Raw genomic sequence first — 22,899 nt, forward strand, 5'->3', positions numbered from 1 at the left:
TTTTGTTTTGTTTTTTCTTTTGTCACTTAGGGTTTGGGTATTATATCTAAGGATACTTTCCATAAGAAGGACATTGTTTAAACACTTGCTAATAAGTTTACCATCCTGTTTATTTACAGACCAACTACAGTAATAAATGGGATTGTATCAAAGTAACAGGAACACAGAAGTCTTTGAGAAATATGTTAATGTTTTGTTGTTCTTGTTTTAGTTACTAATCTCCATAGACTTATTTTAGGCCAGCCTTTTTTGCTGATGTAGCATTAAAACAAAAGAATTTAATACCAAAACTTCGTTAATCAGCTTAACATTTTCATTAATCTTTTTAAAATACATCCCTCCACCTGTGTGTGTTGCTGAGGAAAACATCTTGTAGTAATTTATGCTTACTTTAAATTGTTAGACTATAAAATGTGAAACTTGAATTTGATTACGATAAATTATCAGAGAAATGTACTATGTCAACATTTTATTAATTTCATTATCAAAGCCCATTGTCTGGTGAATAGTGGTTTTATATGGATTAATTCATAATCTGATTTTCCTTTATCCTGTTTTTTTTCTTCCCTTCCCTTTTCTAGGGGCAACTTCATGACTTTTGGGTACCAGATTCTTAACAGGAGTTGCAGCAAAAAAATTATGAACCAAGAGAAATTCAGTAAGAGCCTTTCCTAAAGGAATACTACAAATCCAATGGAAAGCTAAGAACATGTGCAGCAGATGGGCTACTTGAGTATCTAGAATGAAGCTGGTAATGAAGAAATTGCCATTTCTGAAGCAGATATGAAATATAATCTGATTAATTACAGCAACTGGCATTTTAAAAGAGAAGAATTCCTTGAGGGGGAGAGGTAGAAGCAGCGGACAGTTGCATATCTAACCTTCCCCTGTTTACTCTTGTTAAATTGTAAGCCTGTTATCTTTTTTTTTTTGGATTATATTTGCAGCACTTGGATAATCACAGGAAGTATGTAAGAAAGGGCTTGGACCAACTTGAAAAGCTGGACCTGGAAACCAAGATCAAGTTCCAGTTTGATTTAATTTTCCTATTTTTAGTTATTTTATGACTCAAAGGGAAAGCTTAGAACTGAATTTAGTAATTGAAAGGATAAATCTTTTCTGTTACTCTGTAAAACCACTGGGGTGTTTTAATCCATGCATTTTTCTTCACTGTTCAAGATTATAAATCTATTGGGTTTTTAAAATACATTTAAACAGTTGAGAAACAGAAGTTTGGTACCTTGTCAGATCCCCTTAAGGGGAGGAGTTTAAGCTATAAAATAGTGGCTTTGTTTTTACTCCAAAACATACATCTGCTCTTTGTTTTGGATTTATTTTACATGCATTTGTATATTTTTTAATACTGGTTAAATCTTAGCATCTTGGCTAAATCTTAGAATTCTGGCCCTTTGTAGCCATATTACAGAAGTCTTTATTGTAAAAGCTAAAGGTCTGAACAGGTTTCCAAAAACTACTTTCATGAGGATATAACCTTAGCAGAGACCTGAATAACATCTATTCTTTGGTACACTACGCACGCGTGTGTATGTATGTATGTGTGTGCGTGCTTGTATTTTAAATTTGTTGCACTTGAAAACCACAGCTGCTCTAAATTCTTAAACACTGGAAAGCCATCCTTTGGTTTCAATGGTGGAGGGTTAGGAGAAATGCACATGCTAGTCTTAGCCCAGGGCCCTTTGAAGCCTTCGGTAGTAATAGACTCTTACTAGCTAACTGAAGAATTCTTTTGTTGACTGAGTGTCCCTTTAGGAGGGCTGGTTTCTTGAAAGATGATGCCAGCTTTGTTTTTCTTTCTTTCAATATTGACTTGGATGACACTGCTCTCCTGAGCACTCTGTTCCCTCCAGTTGTGGGAGAGGAGGAAGGGGAAGGGATTTGGACTTGATGTTGTAGTTTGAGAGGGGAGAAAATAAATTTTGAAAAAATAGCTTTCTACCTCTAATTGAGGCTTAGCAGTAAAAAGTATTTTATCTTAAATTTTCATTTAAAATAGTAACTTTTGAGCCCATGTCAAACATTGAGCTGTTAGAGATTTTATAGGGAAGAGTAAGTTAATCTGGTCCCTAAGAACCCTGACTAAATGAGGCTTCAAGAGTCAGACCAACAAAAGTTTTATTCTGTGTTGCGTTTACTGGTAAGAATATTATTATCTTGATACTACCTCTCAAGGGTATTGTTAGAAAATGCCACTTACGGTTAAATGAGATAGATACAAAGAGTTATATTGACAGAAGCCTGAAACTCTGGCATCTATCTGCCCAACAGTGGGGGCTTTCACTCTCTGTAATTTAATATTTTGTAGATATACATTATTTGTGTGTAATTTTATAAGTGTTCATATTTTTCTCATTTTGCATTGTGTAAAGTGTACAATATCTCAAAGTATAAAATACTGCTTATATTGCTTGTAATTACAGTGTGTAAATATTTTCTAATCGTGTACATTGAAAGGGGGAACGAGTGGGTTATTCAGGTTTTTTTTTTTTAAGTGACCCTTTTGTATTGCAGTTTCAGCAGATAACTGCTCATCAAATTTAAAACCACTTTGATACGTTTTATTTAGGAGTTCCAACAAGAAAAGTCTATTTTTAATTGTCTTTCTCCATTGGAAAAAAAGTTCATCGGTCCCTTTAAAATAAATGGCCAAACATCAATTTGAACCATTATATTTATGACTTGGTAGATATCCTTAGTCTCCAGGTCATATTCCAACAGTATTTTCATTGGGGCTCTCAGAAATTTTTGTGAGTCTCTTTAGCACAAGTAGCCCGTGGTTTTCCTCCCAAATCAAGTATTATCCTTCACCCTCTGAGTCCCCATGCTTTGTCTCCCTCCTGCTGCTGTTGCCCTGTGAATGGGATGGTAGTGGGGGGGTGGGGGGGGGGATATGTTTGTTGCACAGAGAATGTCAGGTCACTTTTTGGACTTGGCAAACAAAGCTTGCACTGAGTGGTGGTGTGTTTGGCAATATTACTGTGTCAAAAATCACCTTGTCTAATTTTCTGGATCTGTATGTCAAACTTATTGCCCTTATTGCAAGCTGAAAATTAAGGTACTTGCAAGTGTTTATGCTTTTGTGTGTAACTGTTTGCCTTACCTAAACTGCTTTTCTTGTTATCCTAAAGTATAATTCTGTTGGTTATATCATGTTAAGTGAAGAGGCTTTCCATGCACAAAATGCATCTATGTAGCAGTAAAGTCATATTTGTACATTTTCTGTTTGTCTCCTGATGGCAGTGGTGCCTTTGTCACCTTTTAGAAGGTTGGCATTTTGTTTTTAAGTACAAGTAATAGCTTGCTTTTGACTTCACAAAAATCTCCCCGGACGTAGAAGAAAATGGTGCGTTGTCATCCAGGCTCAGCTGGAGTATTTGCATTTTTATTTCTGTCAGAATAAGTATAGTTGGTGGGGATTGGGCCAGTAATATGTGTGGAGTCTTTAAACCAAGAGTAATTTTGAAATTTAAAAAAAAAAAATTTGAAGAGGTGACCCATTAGCGAGTGACTGAGTTGGAGAATTAGAGGAGGACCGTTCTGGCTTGTCTCTTTAGAAGGCACGTTCGCATACACGTGGCTTGGGCATGTAGCGTGTGATCTGCGGTTATTTCTTACTCATCAACAGTGTTGGTGCACCTCAATATCTGTGCATTTGTTTTCCCTGGGCAGTCCTGTGAGCCAGGTAATCCACCAGCTTTTAGGAAGTTTACAGGTAAATGCAGATTTCCTCCCCCCCCCGCCTTTTTTTTTAACAGATTTTATACTACGTCTTGTCTAAAGTCCTATGAATGTATGTGTCTGCATTAAAATGGCTTTTTCTCAGTTTGAACACGTGTTTGGTAATATTTGTTTGGGAGTGGGGATGGTTAAGTATCTGGGACGTCCTGTTTCTTCCCTTGCCCCACCTAGTTTTGAAACCAATTTCTTCCTCTTGGGTTGGATTCTTCAGTCAGTTTTTTAGTTTGATATTTCCTGTTTCTGGAAAGGAATCATGTCGAGCCATAGTTGTACACAGTTCACTGTTATATACTCAGTTAATAATTTGCTGTATACTCTGTCATTGGGAATGTGATAATCTCTTTCTTACATCACCTCATTCAGTACAAGTACTCAACAGCTGTACTGCTGTTGCATGTCAGGCACTGTTTTTAAGATTCAGTGAACAACACAAAGAGATCTCTCATGGAACTTACCTTCCGAAATCCAGGTGAAGGTATTTTCTTTTATTAGGCAAAGAGAACTGGAGAAGAATACCTTTGGCCTGGCTTCCTTTTTCTGGAGCTCAGGGCAAAAAAAGGGGAAGCCATGCAGAGTAGAGGCAGAGCTTAGTTCCACCTCCAACCTGCCAGGCAGAATATAGCTATGGATATGCCAGCTGAGGGCTTCCCTTGTGCTCAGCTGGTAAAGAATCCGCCTGCAATGCAGGAGACCTGGATTTGATCCCTGGGTTAGGAAGATCCCCTGGAGAAGGGAAAGGCTACCCACTCCAGTATTCTGGCCTGGAGAGTTCTATGGAATGTATAGTCCATGGGGTCACAAAGAATCAGACATGACTGAGCAACTTTCACTTTCACTTTTCTCCTCCCAGCCAAAGGGAGACATAGGTTGAGCTGACCTCACAGGAGAAACTTCTCCCAAGCTCACAGAAGGACCAGTCAGGGTTGCCTGAGGCCTTGGGTTCCAGAACCATGCCAGTATTTCCTTCTCTCTTCTGATGGGCTGATTAAGAGGAAACTGACCACCTGTCAAACCAATCGATCCTAAAGGAAATCAGTCCTGAATATTCATTGGAAAGACTGATGCTGAAGCTGAAACTCCCAATACTTTGGCCACCTGATGCGAAGAACTGACTCACTGGAAAAGACCCTGATGCTGGGAAAGATTGAAGGCGGGAGGAGAAGGGGACGACAGAGGATGAGATTGTTGGATAGCATCACCAACACATTGGACGTGAGTTTGAGTAAGCTTCGGGAGATAGTGATGGACAGGGAAGCCTGGTGTGCCGCAGTCCGTGGGGTTGCAAAGAATTGGCGACTGAACTGAACTAACCACCTGTGAGTACTTTTCTCCAACTGGGGTGGGGAGCCACAGCCTAGGCAAAAACAAGAGACACTGCCTCAAGTACTTAACTGGGAGGCAGGCAGCGCAGCCTTGTCCAAGATAAGCGCCTTGACCTTGCCCTTAGTCCTGACCTCAGATCCCAGATTCACAGTATCCGCCATGTGATCTTTGGCAAGTTACCTTTTCTGAGCTTGAGTTTCTTCATCTGTTAGTGTCTCCCTCAGGATTAGTGAGAGCTAAGTAAGCTAGTGGAGTGAAAAGTGATTAGCCAAGTGTCTAGCATATAGCAAGAACTTCAATAAATGATAGCTGTTACTTAGTTTTAATCTGAGGCTTTTTCTCAGATGATAATTAAAATTGATCTTAGTACTTCGGAGTTCACTGTCATCTGAGCAAACCATATCTCTTAAAATTACAGTGTATGTGTTCTCTATTCTGATACAGGGAGCTCCAGAAGCTGCTCTGTCCTAGTTTGTCCCTGCTGGCAAAAAATTGTGATTTCCCACCCCCCTAAACTCAGCATGCTAAAGCTGAGGACGGGGTGGTGGGTGATGATTTTCCATCCTATGTGGACATGTCCTGATACTCCCTTTTCCTTGCTAACTGCTCCCCAGGATAGAGTCAAGAGGGCAAACCAGAAGGCCCAGCTTTGGCTTTGACTCCCAAGACGACCAGCTGGGAGGAAAAGCAACAGGCAAAACAGGCTCCTGAGGCAGTGGAACAGTGAGACTACATTATTGTTAAACTGGTGATAGTGCCTACTGAAGAAGCACCAAGAGCTGTATGCACGTACGAAATAAAGGTCACGCCACCTCAAGGGAGAGTGCTGGGCAAACTAAGAGGTGGAGATGGCAAAACAGGAACGGAGGTGCTGCCACAGGGAACAGAGAAGCAGGACAACTTGACTAGGCCAGAGTTCTCTGAGGGAACCTGTGCTCAAGTTTCAGGGTTTCATACCTATCCCCCTCACCCAGGATCCCTGCTAAAAGGAATAACTTGGTCTGTGCAAATCCTGGAGCCAAACACTTGTGTATAGGTGGCTGAAGGCAACTAGCACTGGCCTCTGCCACTTATTTACAGCCAAGTTGGGCAGAATAACCTAGCAACAACAAGACCCATATTTGTGTTCTGTGTGAAGTACACTAGAATTTTGTCAAGTGGGGTCCTCTCATAGCCACCCTATGAAGCTATGAAGGAAGGAAACTAGGAAGCTCCCAGGGTAGTGACTTTAAGGGTAAGTAATAATCCATGCAAAGAATGACCTTCCTGTGTCCCCAGATTCAGATTCATGGCCAAGTTGAGGTTAATTTCTCGGTTTGATTTCTTGTCTCTCCCATTGTCACTATCCCCTCATTCATATTTTATCAACTTGATTTGCAGAGAGGAATCAATCAAAAGGGCTTCCTATAGAAAGTTCCATTAATTCCTGTCACACATTAAGTTCAGAGATTGAAGTGGGAAGACAGCAGAGAGAAATGGATTTGGTCTGAATCTATATTATCAAGAGAGTGAAGTAACTGCCCAGCTACAGTTTAGCAAGTGCCATGCTAGAATTCAGCATTGTGATTTATACATTCTGTTTATTTGAAAATGTGTAAGATTCTGAGTCAGCCATCAGAGCACCTTAGAAGAGAAAGGCTTCCCTCATATAGAGTGTAGGTGAGTTAAATGCTGAACTGACCACCAAACCATTTTGGCCTACTTGCCACCTCCTGAGGTACCTAAGTCAGCACTGAGTTCTTCGTGAATATGAAGAGCTATGTCCCTTAGCCCCCTGGGCCCCTGCCCTTTAATTTCTCTCCTGTCTGTTACCATAAGGTGGTAGTCTTCCTGCCCTCCCTCCACTATCCCCCAGCCCACTTTCCCACAAGGACTGCAGATTTACTTTTCATAGCCATGTGTCTCCTGGTCTTCCCAGCTTGCACTTAGTCAATCCATCAGCTCTTTCAAGATTTTTTTCTGTGTTCTTTTCCGAATTACTTGCTGACTTTTCCCTTCTTTTTCCTACTAGGAACCATCTTATCAAATCAAACTCACTTTTCTCTTTCATGCCCCTTCCCTTCTGCCCACTCCCCCAACACTCATCTGTGCACAAGCTTACAAGCATGCATACTTCTGCCTTGGCTCAGACAATTCTTTAGATTTACCCTGCTTCCCTCTTCTCAGGCTTTTCCAGTCCTGATTTCAAGGCAAGTCACTTAACGCCTTAGAGCCTGTTTTCCCATCTAATAAATAGGCCTGATAATCCATCAGAGTGGAATGAAACTACAACGAAAAATACTAAGTTGGATACTCTTTGTAAAAGTTTATGTACACTTTAATTTTTGGCTGCACCACAAGGCTTACAGAATCTTATTTCCCCAACTGGGGAATGAATCTGCCCCCTGCAGTAGAAGTGCAAAGTCCTACCCACTGGACTGCCAGGGAATTCCCTGTGTACACTTGAATGTAAACATTTCTTCCCAGCTACCGCCCCTTCCACATACACACACATCCTATTTACGGAGTGCTGGCGGTGGTGGAAGTGGGACGTGGGCCCTGCTGTCTAGCGACATGCAGTCTCACAGCCACACAAACTACAGACTGTATGTGATGAAGTGCCAAACTAAGCTTTGGGGAATTCTGAGAAAAGGGATGACATGTCTTTTCCAGGGTCCCTTCAGTTAAATAATGACAGCTACTTCAATCTTGTTGACCTTCTCTTAGGCCAGTGCTCATCTGCCTGTTCCCTCACTCCCTGCTCCTCCAGAGCTCAGATTCCTAGGCACATGTGTGGCTCAGTTACCTTTGACCCTGTGGCTCTCATCACTTTGGTCTTATTCTTAGACCATATCAGTACTGTCACAAATGAGAGAGGGAGGATCAGACCAGGTTGTGGCTAGAGCTCAGGTCTGATTTTAAACCCTAGAGGGAGATTTAATAGGTGTTGGGAAGGAAGCATGGCCCGAGTTGAGGGGAAATTGTGGGGCCAGGGTGCATGGGAGGACTACCCTAGTTGAGTAAGGAGCTGGAGAATTGATTCTTGGGAGGCTTCTTAGATTGCTGCTGGGTAAGGTGATCAAGTCTAGAAAGGGAGGGATATTTGCTCACCTAGGAGGAGCTCACTGTAAGATCTGGAGTAAGAATGATATTCAACATGAACTGGAAGGGAACGCAGGTGTCTGAGTGACCCAGGCCCTGAGGAGGTAGACCCCAGTTACATCTAAGAGTTGGTCTGAGCGGACAAGTGCAAATGTTTGTGGCTTCTTTAATCAGAAAAACAGCATTTTTTTGGTATGCACTTCCGGTCAAATTTTTATTCATCCCTTCAAGCCTGACCCCCTCAGAGCTCAGGCTGAAAAAGCAGGCAGCTGGATACACTTGAGCTAGAAATCAAGACCCTCATCTGGGTTGAGAGCTGCCCCAACACTTGGTGTACACCTACTCTGGCCCTCCGCCCTAGGCAAAGAGTAGAAGCAGGTAGCAGGAGCGCAAAAAGTGAGCTCCGCATTAGGGGACTGGCCCGAGGGCCTTCGGAGAGTTAAGTCAGCCAGAGGACACGTGTGCACATCCCCCAGAGAAAGCAAGTCCAAGGGGTCCTAGGTCTGAGGGGTAGGAAGGTGGGATAAGTCCTTACAGAGCACACAGGGTGATGAAGCCACCTCCAGGGGGCGCGGCCCTAGGGGGCGGGGCACGCCAGACGCCCCAGGGCACTGTGTGAGCCTTGACCTATAGTATAGGGTGGGGATGCGAAACCAGAGAGCGCCTTTCCCCGCACCCTTCCCTGCGGCCCCGCCTCCCCGGCCCCGCCTTCCAGGCCCCTGCTCCACCCCCGGCTCCGCCTCCACCAGCCCCGCCTCCGGCCGCGGCCCCTTCCTCCCGCAGCTGGTGCTGTGGGGCCGCGGAGCCGCGCATCGCCGTCTGCATGGCCGGGGATCTGCGAGCAAAGGTGAGACAGGCGTGGAGTGCGGGCAGCGGCAGGGCCTGCGCCGGGGGGCGGGGGCCAGGCCATGCCTTCCCTACGTCTGTTAAACCTTCCAGGCTCGGCCAGGCCTTTCTCACCGCCAAGTCCCCTAGTCCCGCATAAAAGCTCTAGAGGGGCGCGGGCCAGGCCTCGGGCGGCGCTGGTCGCAGACCTGCCACCGCAGAGTCGGGATCTGGAGTGGGGCGGGGGCCCGCGTGGTGAACAGTGTTCCCCGGGATCTGGGTCACGTCTCCTGGCGTCTGGCGGGATCGAAGGAGAGCTCGTCCTCGAGCTGCAGCAGTAGAGACTGAGGTTAGATCTGAGGAGAGGAGAGAACCGCGGACTGTCCAGGATGAAGGCGAGGGTAGCGGGGGAGGGGCTCTCAGGCCAGGAGAGACCATCATCCTACTGGGCAGAGAGGGATACCGCCTACACTAGGCAGGTGGACATCTGCGATGAAGGTCGACAGCCTGCCTATCCCTACATTGATCCCGCTGGCTACCCTCCTCAGTTCCCTCCACCCCAAGATCTAACAGCGGGAAGGTGGTCAGAGTTCAGGGGGCCGGCCCTGGGGGAGGATCGCAAGCTTTGGAACCGGAGATGGTGTGTGGGATGTGGACTGGAGACCTTGAAGCCTTGTGGTCACTGGGAGAAGGGGGTGGCAGCTCCGCCCGTCCCCCCGCCCCATTTAGCCCCACCCTCCTGCCCAACAGGTTAAATGCAGGCTGAGCGCTCCCGGCCCATATCCCAAATCTAGAACTGCAGTAGACATGGGAGTGGAGGTGGGTTAAGTTACCTGTTCCATTGCATCTTTACTTTGCTACATCAAGGGGCCTCCTCCTGCCTGGGTTATGTAGCCCCTCCCTCCCTTGCCAGACTGGCCTTGACCCATGCATGGATCCTATTTGAGCATCTGAGATCAGAAACTTCCCTTCTCTTTACACACACACTCACAAACACAAACTTGGATTCTGGCCTTAGAATTAGGACTTTGGGGAAGGGAGGCAGGGTTCTGCTCTGCATCTCTCTCCCAGTGGATACTGTTAGCCTCCAAGCCTGCGGTGAGAACTGGACCCCTATATGTACATACGCTTGTCTCTGCATAGATGTAATTGTGTGTTTGAGGACTGTGTGCATACAAATATAGTTGATCCTTTTGTGGACATGATGGTGCCTGACCCACTGTATCAGTGGGATTGTGTGCGTGTCCCTACAGGTGCAGGACCCTCCTGTGAATAGGTGTATAGTCTTCCATAGGGACATGTGTGGGTGTATAACTCTCCTTGTTAACCCCTGAGACTGGGTGCCTTGCTAATTGAATGGGCATGTGAATACAACTTTACATGTAAATATGTATAGACAGGTGGCAGGCCCTTTAGGTGAACATATTGTGCAGACCTCACTGTGAGTGTGTGTGCCTGACTCTTCATGTGTACGTGTGCTCATAGCCCTCCTATGAATATGTATGTGTGTGTATCTACGTGCATGCACATCTCCCTCCTCTGGACATATGTGACTCATTTAAACCTCTGTCGGTGTGTCAGGCACCACACTGAGTGGTTCCTCTGACCTGGGGTGTATTCCTCTTGCCCAATCCTAGAGACTGATCCCTCCTAGCCTTAGGGCCCCCCCCGCCCCTGCCCCACTTCTGCACTAAGCAAATAGGAGGCCCCAAAGGTAAACAGGTGTGCCTCCACAGTGAGTGATGGGGCCTGGGCGGTTTGCCTGGGGCCTCTTGCTGCCCCAGCCCCCAAACTAGGATACGATGCCCCTCCTGTGGTCCAGGGAGCCTCTTCAGTCTACTCATATGCCATTCTCCATTTTGGGGCTCTGCTCCAGAACAGTAGTGATCTTTACCTCTTGAAAAAACCCTCCAAATTCCTGTTCTCCCTCTGGCCAATTCCCAGTCTCTGCCCTCTCTTCAAGGCCACCTAGTTAATATTTGACCTGCAAGGAAAGGGAGAGGCCAGTGGCCTCTCTCTGGCTTTGTCAAAGATTGGGTGAGTCAGGTTTTCTCCACACCTAGCCCAACCAAGGAACTTCAGAGATCAGGCCTGAAGTTCAGGGGTCAGATCAAACCTGCCACCTCTCCCAACCCCATCCCCAGCTGGTTGCCATGAGGGAGGGTCCAGGTGTGGTAACAGTCTCCAAGATGTGCCAAGGGAGGTGGCCAGGGTCTCAGGGATCCTATCATTTACCTTTTCCATGTTGCTCATGTCTCAGTTAAGTGACCTTGCACGCTCGAGCTTCCTGTACAGGTATGACAGCTGCACTGCTGAGGGTAGGGGAGGGCAGAGGGGGCAGATACCCACTTTGGTGCCTGTGAGTGCCTGTTTGCAGGTAGGGGCACGTGTGGACGCTTAGCCAGAGGGTACAGTACAGACTTGCATGGGCAGGGCAGAGATGTGCACCCCCTTGGAGAGGAATGCTGAGGAGGAGAAGTATCTAATTAAAGAGAAATTCCAGAGGGAGCTTTCAGGCCAGGGAAAAGAAAAAACAAAGGGAAAATAGGACAAAATAAACAAAGGCCCATTAAGCATCTCTGCCCAGGCCTTCCTGCATAAGGCACCCCCGCAGGCGGAGGGGCAGCTGCTGCCCGAGTTGGGCCTCACTGCTGGGAGAAGGCATTCTTCCTGAGAACCTGGGCTCTACCAAGATGGAGGCCTAGCTGAGCTTCTGACTAGGTTACAGAAGGGCTGTCACCTGAGATTTGGGTTGAAGGGAGTCTAGGGTCTTGTAAAGTGGGCAAGCTCCGCCCAGCTTCCTGCATCTGAACAGCAAGGAGGACCGAATGATGGAGTTCATTCTCTTGTGGGAGTTTCATAGATGCTGGGCCTCCTCACTTTGATACCACCTGAACTTAGAGGGGAATGCTATCTACTTTCCATCTACACACAGAATAAAGGACTTTTTTTCTGTTTGTTTTTTCTTTTCTTCAGAAAACAGACCTCAGTGAACCAGAACTAGCCCTGCTGTTGGGGCAGGGTGACCCCACCAGTGATCTACAACCCCTGTGTGACCCCACCATGGAGTTTGTAACTGATGCCGAGAGGCAGTCTGGAATCCACCCCTCTTCTTGACCTCTTACCTGGGATTCCATGGCTGCACAATCATGTGATTCCATGTCTTCCCGATTCCAGGACCCTCCCTGGCCCCATGACCTCTGACCTAAGCAACCTCCCTGGACCTTAATACCCTGTGACTATTCTTCCCATCATCCCCTAACCTCTGGCCCTGGCTCCCTTTGGGGGTCTTGTTGGTCTGGGCCTCCCCAGGAAGATGTGGGGGAGGCTCTGGCCCCTCCTCCTGAGCTTCCTCACAGCAACTGCAGTCCCTGGGCCCTCACTGCGGAGACCATCCAGAGAACTAGATGCCACCCCGCGGATGACCATCCCCTACGAAGGTTTGACAGCCCCAACCTCGAAAGGCAGCAGGAGGCAGGGGCTGGAGGTGGGGAGGCAGTCAGTCCCAGGGCTGGGCTCACAGATCCCGCTCTCCCCAGAGCTCTCTGGGACCCGGCACTTCAAGGGCCAAGCCCAGAACTACTCAACACTGCTGCTGGAGGAGGCCTCCGCAAGGCTGCTGGTGGGAGCCCGAGGTGCCCTCTTCTCTCTCAATGCGCAAGACATAGGAGACGGGACTCACAAAGAGGTCAGCCCCTGGAGCCTAGACCACCCAGAGGGTATCCAGCTTCATTCAGCATCTTAAGACCTCAACTTCCTGGAAACCCTGTCAGTCTTCCGTAACCCCCTGGTCAGACAGCACTGCCTTTCCTGGTCCAGGTCTCCTTTACATCCAGTGCTCCTTCTGACACTTACCTCACCCTGGGGTCCTATCACCTTGTCCCACAGGCAATGGGGAAAGTCAAAGGCATTGGGTTCTATGCATCAGCCTATTCCCTTTACCACCCCCTCCAGATTCGCTGGGAGGCCTCCCCAGAGATGCAAAGCAAATGTCATCAGAAAGGGAAAAACAACCAGGTATGTGATCCGCCCTGTTCCCAACTCCTTTCCTCTTTCTCTTCAGTGGGGGCTATCACAGTTGGTGGGGACATAGATGGAGAAACAGATCAGCCAGTCAGTTGCAGCAACCACTGTGAGTGCCGCTGGAGTGGCTGGCCTGGGAGCAATACTTGTAATGCAAACATCTGGTGACCTACTAGTGTGGTTTTGGATATTATCTTAATCTCCTCTGGGCTCCCAAATAATAATCATGATAACAATAGGTAATCTCTAGTAAGTGCTGACTTAGCTATTATCTAATTTCATTCTAAAATAATCCTAGGAAATGGTGTTATCCTCCACTTTCAATGAGAAAAATGAGGCTTTGGTCAAGGAATAGCTCAAATACCCACTTTTCCATAGGTATTAGTGAAGTGTCAGGCTTCCTTGGTGGCTCAGACAGTAGAATGTCTGTCCTTAATGTGGGAGACCTGGGTTCAATCCCTGGGTCAGGAAGATCCCCTGGAGAAGGGCATGGCAACACACTCCAGTACTCTTGCCTGGAGAATCTCATGGACAGAGGAGCCTGGCAGGCTACAATCCATGGGGTCACGGAGTCGGACACTGGACACGACTGAGCAACTAACACTCTCTAGTGAAGTGTCAGCCCTTTCTAGCTAAAGAACAGAATGTCTGCAGGGGTCCTATGTCTGGCTATGTAACAGATTCATCTGGAGAGCTTTTTACACAGTGTTTTTATTTTTTTGTGGCATGGCATATCGGAATCTTAGTTCCCCAACCAGGGATCGAACCAGCACCCTCTGCTGTGGAAGCACAAAGTCTTAACCACTGGACTGCCAGGGAAGAACCTGGAGAGCTTTTTAAAAATACCCCAAGGCCCACAAGCTGGGGGATTCTGACCTAGTGGGTCTGCAGCACTTAAAGGCGTCTCCAGGAGATTCCATCAAAGGATGCCTCTAAGTGTAACATGGGTGGAAAATGGAGCTGGTGAAGCATATGGAGCCCAATTTATGGAGGGCTGTTAACACCCAGCTGGGGGGTTGGATTTTATTCTGTGACAGTGGTACCCTCACCATTTGATATTTTAGAGACTTTCAAACTTTGACATGCACTTGAATCACCTGGGTGTATTATAAATGCAGATGCTAACTCAGAAGGTCTGGGGAAAGGCCTGCGATTCTGCGACGCTAATGAGCTTCCAGATGAAGCTGACACATTACTGGTCCCAGACCATTCTTTGACTTTAGAAGAACATTTCCCAAAGCATGTTCTGAGAAGCAATAATTTTCAAAAGAGATGTTTAATAGTTAGATGAGTTTGGAAAATGCTGCATGCTCAATCCTACAATGCACAGGGATACCCTTAAGGCTTTGAGGTGTCCCCAGTAAAGATAGCTTTTACCTGTGGTTTTCTATCCATTTGACCACAGAACTCCCCCTCCCCACTCCCCCTTTTTTAATGGAAACATCTTGGGGAAACACTATTTTAAGAATATTTATTTGGTCTCAGGCACTAAATGAATTAAAATAGAGTGAGTCTGGAGGCAAGAAAGGTAGTGCGGAGGTGGGGGGCATCATATGGGTCAGAGGAGGGAGGCCTGAGCAAGCTGGTGGAGAGGAGGGCTGGATGCCAAAGTCTGCACCTGGTGAGGGTGGGGTAAAGACATAGAGGCCTGCATGGACTCAAACCCTGGGTAACAGACAGGAGGAGGAATCATTAACAAGACAAAGAAGTCAAGAGGGCATCAGCTTAGGGCATTTGGTAGGCGGAGAAGGCCACTGTGGCTGCAGGAGGGTGAATGAGGCCAGAGGAACGGGCAGGGCTCTGTCATGTAGGGCCAGGAGCATGTGGGGCCCTATGTTCAGGACTCTGGTGAGTCACAGAAGGGTTTTAAATACAGCAGTGAGATGATCTGGTTTACATTTTTAAAATATGCCTCGGAAAGTGGGTTGCAAGAGGGTGCTGACTGGTAGAATCTCTCTGAAAGGAAAATCCAGACAATGGTAACAGCAGTCTCCTTTGAAGGCAACAGGATAAAAAAGGAGGCTGTTTACAACATATCCCTTTGTACCTTTTGAATTTACACCGTGTGCATGTATTCCTCATTCACTGAATCAATAAACAGCTTTTGTAAAGAGAGGCAGGGAGGTGGGGGAGCTGTCAGGGGGTCGCTGTGGCTGCCCAGGAAGAGATGACGGTGATAAGTGGACTAGGGTGATGGCAGTGGAGGGGAAGTGGACCGAGTCATGGGACGTGCAGGATAAAGACCTAATCATGGAGAGACTGAATGTGGGGGTGAGGGAACGGGAAGCAGCAAAGATGACGCCTGGTTTCTGGACTGAGTAATAGGATGGACGGATGAAGTGAGGTGGGAAAGACTGGAAGAACAGGTTCAAGGGAGAAGATGCACAGGATGGAGGAGGGGATAAGCTTGGTTTCTGACAGCATGAGTTCGACATGTCTGTGGGCTAGCAGGTGGAGCAATGGCTGGAACCTGGGGGGTAGGTTTGGTAATGCCACCCTGAAGCGGGTGTGGGAGCTCCATGCCTGGTGGACGGTGCTGTGAAGATGCAAGAGAGAAGCATCTTCAGGTGGTGAGAGCCCTTGGATCCCCCAGACTAGGGGACTACAGAAGATGCAAGAGAAGCCAGCCAAGTGTGTCAGGTGAGCTGAGCTAGCCAAGGGGAGAGGAGTCAAAGGACAGCAAGTTCCCGGGACCAATCTGTGTCCTGAGCAGTGAGAACACCCACCAGGATCTTAGAAGGAACCTTTTGTCCTGTGGGTGGGGGCAAGAGCCAGACCACAGAGCTGGCCTAATGGAAGCAGTCTCTAAGGAGGCCTGGGGCTCACAACCCTCCTCGTCTATCCCACAGACCGAGTGCTTCAACCATGTGCGGTTCCTGCAGCGGCTCAATGCCACCCACCTCTACGCATGTGGGACTCACGCCTTCCAGCCTCTCTGTGCAGCCATTGTGAGTGTGTTTGCCCCTGCCCTGACTGCCGCCCCTGCTCCCTGACCCTGGACCCTTCTGACCTTCAGCAACAACCCTGGCCTGTCCTCAGGATCACTGACTTTGGGCCCCTCCTCCCCCAGGATGCTGAGGCCTTCACCTTGCCAACCAGCTTCGAGGAGGGGAAGGAGAAGTGTCCTTACGACCCAGCCCGTGGCTTCACTGGCCTCATCATTGGTAAGCATGCTCTCCTCTCCACATGGGCCCCTCAACCACAGGCATGCTGTCTGTGAGACATGGATCTCATTGCTAGGACTTGCCACCCATGTAGTATTATGTGTCTTGTGTGTGACGTGTCTCTCACACTGGGCATGTTCGTGCCTCAGATGGAGGCCTCTACACAGCCACTCGGTATGAATTCCGGAGCATCCCTGACATCCGCCGGAGCCGGCACCCACACTCCCTGAGGACGGAGGAGGCACCGATGCACTGGCTCAATGGTTAGGAGGATGAGGCCCAGGGTGATGGGGGGCAGGGGACTGTTTCTGCATCCGTACTCCCTTGGGCAGTTGACCATCATCCCATCCCCAAATCCCCAGGTGAGCCTGTCTCTTCCTGGGTGTGGTTGAATCAGGGCGGTGCGGTGGGGATGGGGGCAGTGGGTGGAGATCCCCAAACTATCTCAGAAGCCACCTGACCCACAGATGCTGAGTTTGTGTTCTCCGTCCTGGTGCGGGAGAGCCAGGCCAGTGCCGTGGGTGACGACGACAAAGTTTACTACTTCTTCACGGAGCGCGCTGCTGAGGAGGGTGCAGGCAGCTTTGCTCAGAGCCGCAGCAGTCACCGCGTGGCCCGCGTGGCCCGGGTGTGCAAGGTGAGGAGGACTGAGGTCAGGGCAAGGGTGTAGAGGCTGAATCTCTGGCCCTGGCCATTGACCCCCTGCCCCCTGCCCCCCCAGGGAGACCTGGGAGGGAAGAAGATCCTGCAGAAGAAGTGGACCTCCTTCTTGAAGGCGCGCCTCATCTGCCACATCCCACAGTATGAGACGCTGCGCAGTGTCTGCAGCCTGCGAGCTGACACCTCAGCACACACACACTTCTATGCGGCCTTCACGCTGACCACACAGTGGTCAGTTCGGGGATGGCGGGAAGGCGAGGGATGGGGACAGCACAGAGACTGGAGCTGAGGTCAGGGGAGATGAGAGAGGACCCCCCGGGGGAAGCCAGCCTCAGAGAACTTCAGGCACATCCAGGGGTCTGCTGCCACTCAGGAGAGGGCCTGCGGACTCGGTCAGAGCAACGGTGGGCTCCAGGCTGGGCAGGTAGGCAGGCTCCTTTCAGTGTGACTCAGCCCCCTCCCCTCCATCCCATCCTTAGGAAGACCCTCGAGGCCTCAGCCGTGTGCCGCTATGACCTGGCCGAGGTGCAGGCTGTCTTCGCAGGCCCCTACATGGAATACCAGGATGGTGTCCGGCGCTGGGGCCGCTACGAGGGTGGGGTGCCAGAGCCCCGGCCTGGCTCGGTGAGTGCTGAGGCCTGGGGTCAGGGCTGAATAGACAGGACCCCTAAGATAGGGAGGAGGTCTAACCTTGTGGGGAGGGTGGGCCAGTGGTAGAATTCTAAGGTTCACCACCCTATCCCCCACCACAGTGCATTACAGATTCACTGAGAAGCCGAGGCTACAACTCATCCCAGGACTTGCCATCTCTGGTCCTGGACTTTGTGAAGTTACACCCGCTGATGGCTCGGCCTGTGGTGCCCGCACGCGGACGGCCCCTGCTGCTCAAGCGCAGTGTGCGCTACACACACCTCACGGGGACACCTGTCAGCACACCCGCCGGACCCACCTATGACCTGCTCTTTCTGGGCACAGGTGCTTCTGACCCCTGGCCTGAGCCCTTTGGTGACTGCTGGCCTGAGTCCTTGATCCCTATTGACGTCCAGTCCCCTGGAGGACCCCGATCACAAAACCCTGGTGACCACTGATGTTGATTCTTCAGTGAATAATCACTACTGGTCCCCAAGGACCACTAGCTCTTGGTGACTGCTGACTCCTGTCACCAACCACAATGACATTTGACCCTGGTCACTAATGCTTCTAAATCCAATAATTCTTGCCATGACTAATGTGGAGTTTCCAATCTCGGGAGAACCCACTGCTACTGGCTGAATCCTTGTCCCTGACCTCAGGACTCCAAGCTGTTCCCGTTAGGCTATTTATTGCAGGGGGCTGAGAGTAGCTTCCACTGCTGGGAGTCTGACCTTCTGCCATTCCCATACCAGCTGATGGCTGGATCCACAAAGCTGTGGTCCTGGGTTCTGGGATGCACATTATTGAAGAGACACAGGTGTTCAAGGAGCCCCAGTCTGTGGAGAACCTGGTCATCTCTCCGATGCAGGTAGCTCCTGACTCATGACCCTCAATATTCTGGTCTTGCCAGAGTAGACAGAGGGAGGTGGGAGGCTGGACACTGGCTGTGTGTGTGTGTGTGTGTGTCTGTAAGTGGGAGTGAGGTGCTGCCAACCAGCTGTTCTGACTCCTAGCATAGCCTCTACGTGGGGGCTCCAAGTGGCATCATCCAGCTACCACTGTCCAGCTGCTCCCGCTACCGCTCCTGCTATGACTGCATCCTGGCCCGAGACCCCTACTGTGGCTGGGACCCCAGCACCCATGCCTGCATGGTGACCACCACCGTAGCCAACAGGTCCCAAAGTAGCAGGTGAGAGGCATGGGGGTTGGGGGGGGGGCGGTTCGGGGGTCCCATTTGCCCCGGGAATCAGGGCCTAAGGGGTGAAGGAGGGCCTGCCAGCTGCAGGGAGTAGGGTCCAGTTGTTAGTAACAGCTTTACTGACCCTTCCACTGGGCAAACTACGGCCGTTTCCCTTGTTCTTGAATCCCAATCCTCTGTCTCCAGGACAGCACTCATACAGGACATCGAGAGAGGAAACCGAGGCTGCGAGGGCAGCAGGGTCACAGGTAAGTGCCATCATGGCCGTGTGTGGGTCTGGCAGCACAGTCTGTCCCCTTTACCATCTGATGCCATCTGTATGTGCATATATGTATCTGAATGACTCTGTCTGTGCTTTCAGTGAGAATGACCCAGCAGAGAGTAAGTATTCAACAAACATTTGTTGCAAAACGAAAAGCTATAAATAAGCAAACAGGTTCAAGATGTGAAGTTTTTCCTCACTTCTGGAGCTTACAGCCAAGTATGTGCACAGGCAATTAAATGATCACACAATAAATTACAATTCTTTTCTTTGGCTTTTTTGATACAAAAGAAATAATTACAACTATGACAAGGGTTTGAGAGATAATAGGTTCTTCCCCAAGGAAGATCAGATGACTGAGCTGATATCTGAAGCAAGAGCAATAATCATAATAATCATAGCTAATATGTACTGAGGATTAACCATGTGGCAAGCACTGATCAAACACACGCATTTCATTTGTTCTCAGAGCATTCCTATGAGACAGGTGCCATTATTACCATCTCCATGAGGGGCAATCTCTCCAAGTAACAGAGAGAATAAGTAAACTACCCCAAATTGATCAGCTCTTAAGCAGTAGGCTCAAATGAGCCTAACCCCAAGCAGGCTGATTGGAATCTGTGCTTTTGTTCACTGTTACGCTTTCTCCTTCGAATTAACCTGGCTAATACAGGGCACGAGGAAGGGGACGACACCCAAGCAGAGGGAAGAGCAAGCTTGGTGTTTGAATGAGAGAAGAGGCTGGAGAGATGGACAGGACTGTGCTGAGGCAGGGGGATGTGATCATCAGTTTAGTGTATTTATTTTATTTCTTTATTTTTTTTTTAATTTAAAACACAGATTTGACTTTATTATTTTTTTCAGTCTGCATTTAATATATCCTATTCATTTTCTTTTTTTAGTTTAGGGTTTTTAAAAGGTCAGCCCACTGCTGCGTAAAGAATGGATTAGGTGAGGGCCAGCAGCTGGGGAAGGAGAGACGTGAACAGGTCTGAGAAAGATTCTGGAAGCAGAATCTTAGTGAGGGTTAGATACAAAGGTGAAGGGGAGAAAGAGACAAGGGAAACTCAGGTTTCTGGGAAATGGCTGGTGGTGCCATACAATTGGTGATGACAATTCAAGAAAAATACCCAGTGTCATCTAAGAGGGAGCTTTTGGCCTCAGTTCCTGTGACATGTCCAAGAGATGTATGGCACGTAGAAGAAAGTCAAGTCTACACTCAGTAGAAAACTCTTTGTTGGAGACAGAGATGAGGAATCACTGGTAGATGTCAGGAACTGAAACCACTGAGATGGGCCAACTGAACCTTGCGTGGGAGCATGAGCACAGAGGGCTTAGTCCTGCAATTCTAGATTCTGTGGGTGGTGCTGGGGACCTAACAGTGAACCACCTGGCTTGCCATCTCCAGTGCCCTCCCAGGATAAGCAGGCACTGACCACGTTCTCCTGTCCCTTGCTCCCTCCAGGGCCACCACCACCACTGAAGACCCGTTCTGTGCTCCGGGGTGATGATGTCCTATTGCCCTGTGACCAGCCATCCAACCTGGCCCGGGCCTTGTGGCTGCTCAATGGGAGCATGGGCCTGAGCGATGGGCAGGATGGCTACCGCGTGGGTGTGGATGGGCTGCTGGTAACAGACACGCAGCCTGAGCATAGCGGCAGCTACGGCTGCTATGCTGAAGAGAACGGCCTCCGCACCCTGCTGGCCTCCTACAGCCTCACAGTGCGGCCAGCCACTCCAGCGCCTGGTCCACAAGCCCCTGCCATGCCTGGGGCACAGCTGGCACCGGATGTGCGGCTGCTCTACGTGTTAGCCATTGCTGCACTTGGTGGCCTCTGCCTCATCCTGGCTTCCTCCCTCTTCTACGTGGCCTGTCTTCGGGGAGGCGGACGAGGGCACCGTCGAAAATACTCACTGGGTCGGGCTGGCCGGGCAGGGGGCTCTGCTGTGCAGTTGCAGACAGTCTCAGGCCAGTGTCCTGGAGAGGAAGATGACGGTGATGATGGGGAAGGGGCTGGGGGCCTGGAGGGTGGCTGCCTCCAGATCATCCCCGGAGAGGGAACCCCAGCCCCGCCGCCACCACCCCCCCCACCGCCACCAACTGAGCTGACCAATGGGCTGGTGACGCTGCCCAGCCGGCTGCGCAGGATGAATGGCAACAGCTACGTGCTCCTGAGGCAGAGCAACAATGGAGTGCCAGTGGGGCCCTGCTCTTTCGCGGAGGAGCTCAGCCGCATCCTGGAGAAGAGGAAGCACACACAGCTGGTAGAGCACCTGGATGAAAGCTCTGTCTGAGCCCAGCCTCCCAAGACAAATGCTCTTCCAAACCAGCCTGCCTGTACCAGGCTGGGCCGCTGCCTCCCCAACGGACACCTTACCCTCATCCCTGCAACTCCAGGCCCTTCTCCCAACTTTGTGATGTCCCTGTAGGGCTGGCCAGCGTCAGGCCCAGCCAAAGCCCCCTTCTCAGTCTCTCCACAGACCCATCTGTGAGCAGCCCAGGTCAACCGGTGCTCCTCAGAGGTAGGTGCCCCTCAGGCTCTGCAGTCCCAGCCCCCACTCCTCTTCCCTTTTAACCTAAGCACTTGGGAGGAGAGGATGCCATCCTCCTGCCCCAATCATCTGCTTACACCCTTCCTCTTTCTCCCAGGCAGGGCTCTGCAGGTCCAGGTGGCCTCAAGGTCACCACCCTCTGCCTGGCCCTATGTGCTGGACGGTCCTGAAAACAAACCAGACCTCTGCCAGCCACCAGAGCCACCTGAGCCCTGCGTGCATTCACGTGCGCACGTGGAAGAATGCCTATCAGCTGGGCTGCAGGGCCCCCACCCCCACCTCCTGGTGCATTCCTGCATTTCATTCCTTCTTCTGGACTTTGGGTACCCTCTCAATTGCCACCTCCCATCCTATCTAGTCTTTTCCTGTAGTCCCAGCCCCATGTGATGACCTCTTTGGCAAGAGCTTGGCAACAGGCCAACCTGGGAAGGTAAGACTACCGCATCCTTCCCTCTTCTCCCCTAATGTGTACCCCTTGTGAGTCAGCCTCCCTACTCCCTGGTCACTCTCAGGAGTGCCAGAGACAGCTCCAGGCATGGTCTTCCTCACGCACATGTGCTTACATTTCCATTCACATGCACCTTCTGAGCCTCCCCTTGCTGCATCGAACCTCTGTCTGTTGGATTTGGTCCATGAACATTTCAGAGGGAGAGCTGTCTCCCATTTAGCTGTCCTTGCAGACACTTCCTTAGGACGGGTGACCAACACTGCACTCAATGAGCCAGCCTCCCTTTTGGGCACCAAGCATTTGCTGCCCCTAGATCAGAGCAGGGGGAGGAGAGATCTGAGGTCTCACCTGGCACTGATGCCCGTTCTCGGAACTATGCAAAGGGCAGAGGTTGGGAGTCTGGATGCTTGGCTCCCACCCCTGTCCTACCTCACCGGGGCACTTTCAGGGTCCAGGGGCCTCTGAAGTTTCCAGGCCCACATGGGACAATCAAAACCTGACTGAGCTCCCCCATTTCCCTCGGGTGAGGATGACTGTTATTTTTGTAGCTGAGAACGTGGAATCCCACGGATTTTTACTGCCCTTCACCCAACCTCTCCTTCCTCTACCCCACAATGAATGTATTTATTGTAAACTGGCTACACTTCTTTAGAAATGCCCCCGCTCACCACGCAGGTAGGCGGGACAGGCATGTGACAGAGTGGGGAGGCTGGGCTCAGCTCCTCCCCCTACTGTTGGCTAATAAATACCCGTTTCCCCACAGCTACTATGAGTGGTCTGCTTGGTCTAGGCTGGTCTTCCCCTGATCACCAGGAGACAGGCTTCTAAGCTTATGATAAAGATGCTTCAGGGTGGGCTTTGCTTTCCATACAACTATTTTCAGGGCTTCCCTAGGGGGCCCAGTGATAAAGAATTCGGCTGCCAATGCAGGAGACATGGTCCGGGAAGATCCCATGAGCAACTACGCCAGTGC

At 49.7% G+C, this 22,899-nt stretch overlaps 1 protein-coding gene across 1 annotated transcript; it reads left to right on the plus strand.

The window, feature by feature from the left end:
- The first annotated feature begins 8,955 nt into the window (after positions 1–8,955).
- SEMA4G (semaphorin 4G) lies at positions 8,956–22,672 on the plus strand. The gene is made up of 16 exons (XM_068961691.1): positions 8,956–9,007; positions 11,962–12,425; positions 12,525–12,673; positions 12,940–13,002; positions 15,858–15,956; positions 16,079–16,172; positions 16,322–16,435; positions 16,640–16,809; positions 16,894–17,063; positions 17,312–17,456; positions 17,585–17,807; positions 18,218–18,333; positions 18,479–18,654; positions 18,850–18,911; positions 20,391–21,448; positions 21,576–22,672. Exons 2-15 carry the CDS (start codon positions 12,302–12,304, stop codon positions 21,218–21,220), a joined length of 2,535 nt encoding a protein of 844 aa, XP_068817792.1. The 5' UTR covers positions 8,956–9,007; positions 11,962–12,301; the 3' UTR covers positions 21,221–21,448; positions 21,576–22,672.
- The last annotated feature ends 227 nt before the right edge of the window (positions 22,673–22,899 follow it).

This window comes from Capricornis sumatraensis, chromosome 23 (genome assembly GCF_032405125.1).
Source record: "Capricornis sumatraensis isolate serow.1 chromosome 23, serow.2, whole genome shotgun sequence".
Lineage (NCBI taxonomy): Eukaryota > Metazoa > Chordata > Mammalia > Artiodactyla > Bovidae > Capricornis > Capricornis sumatraensis.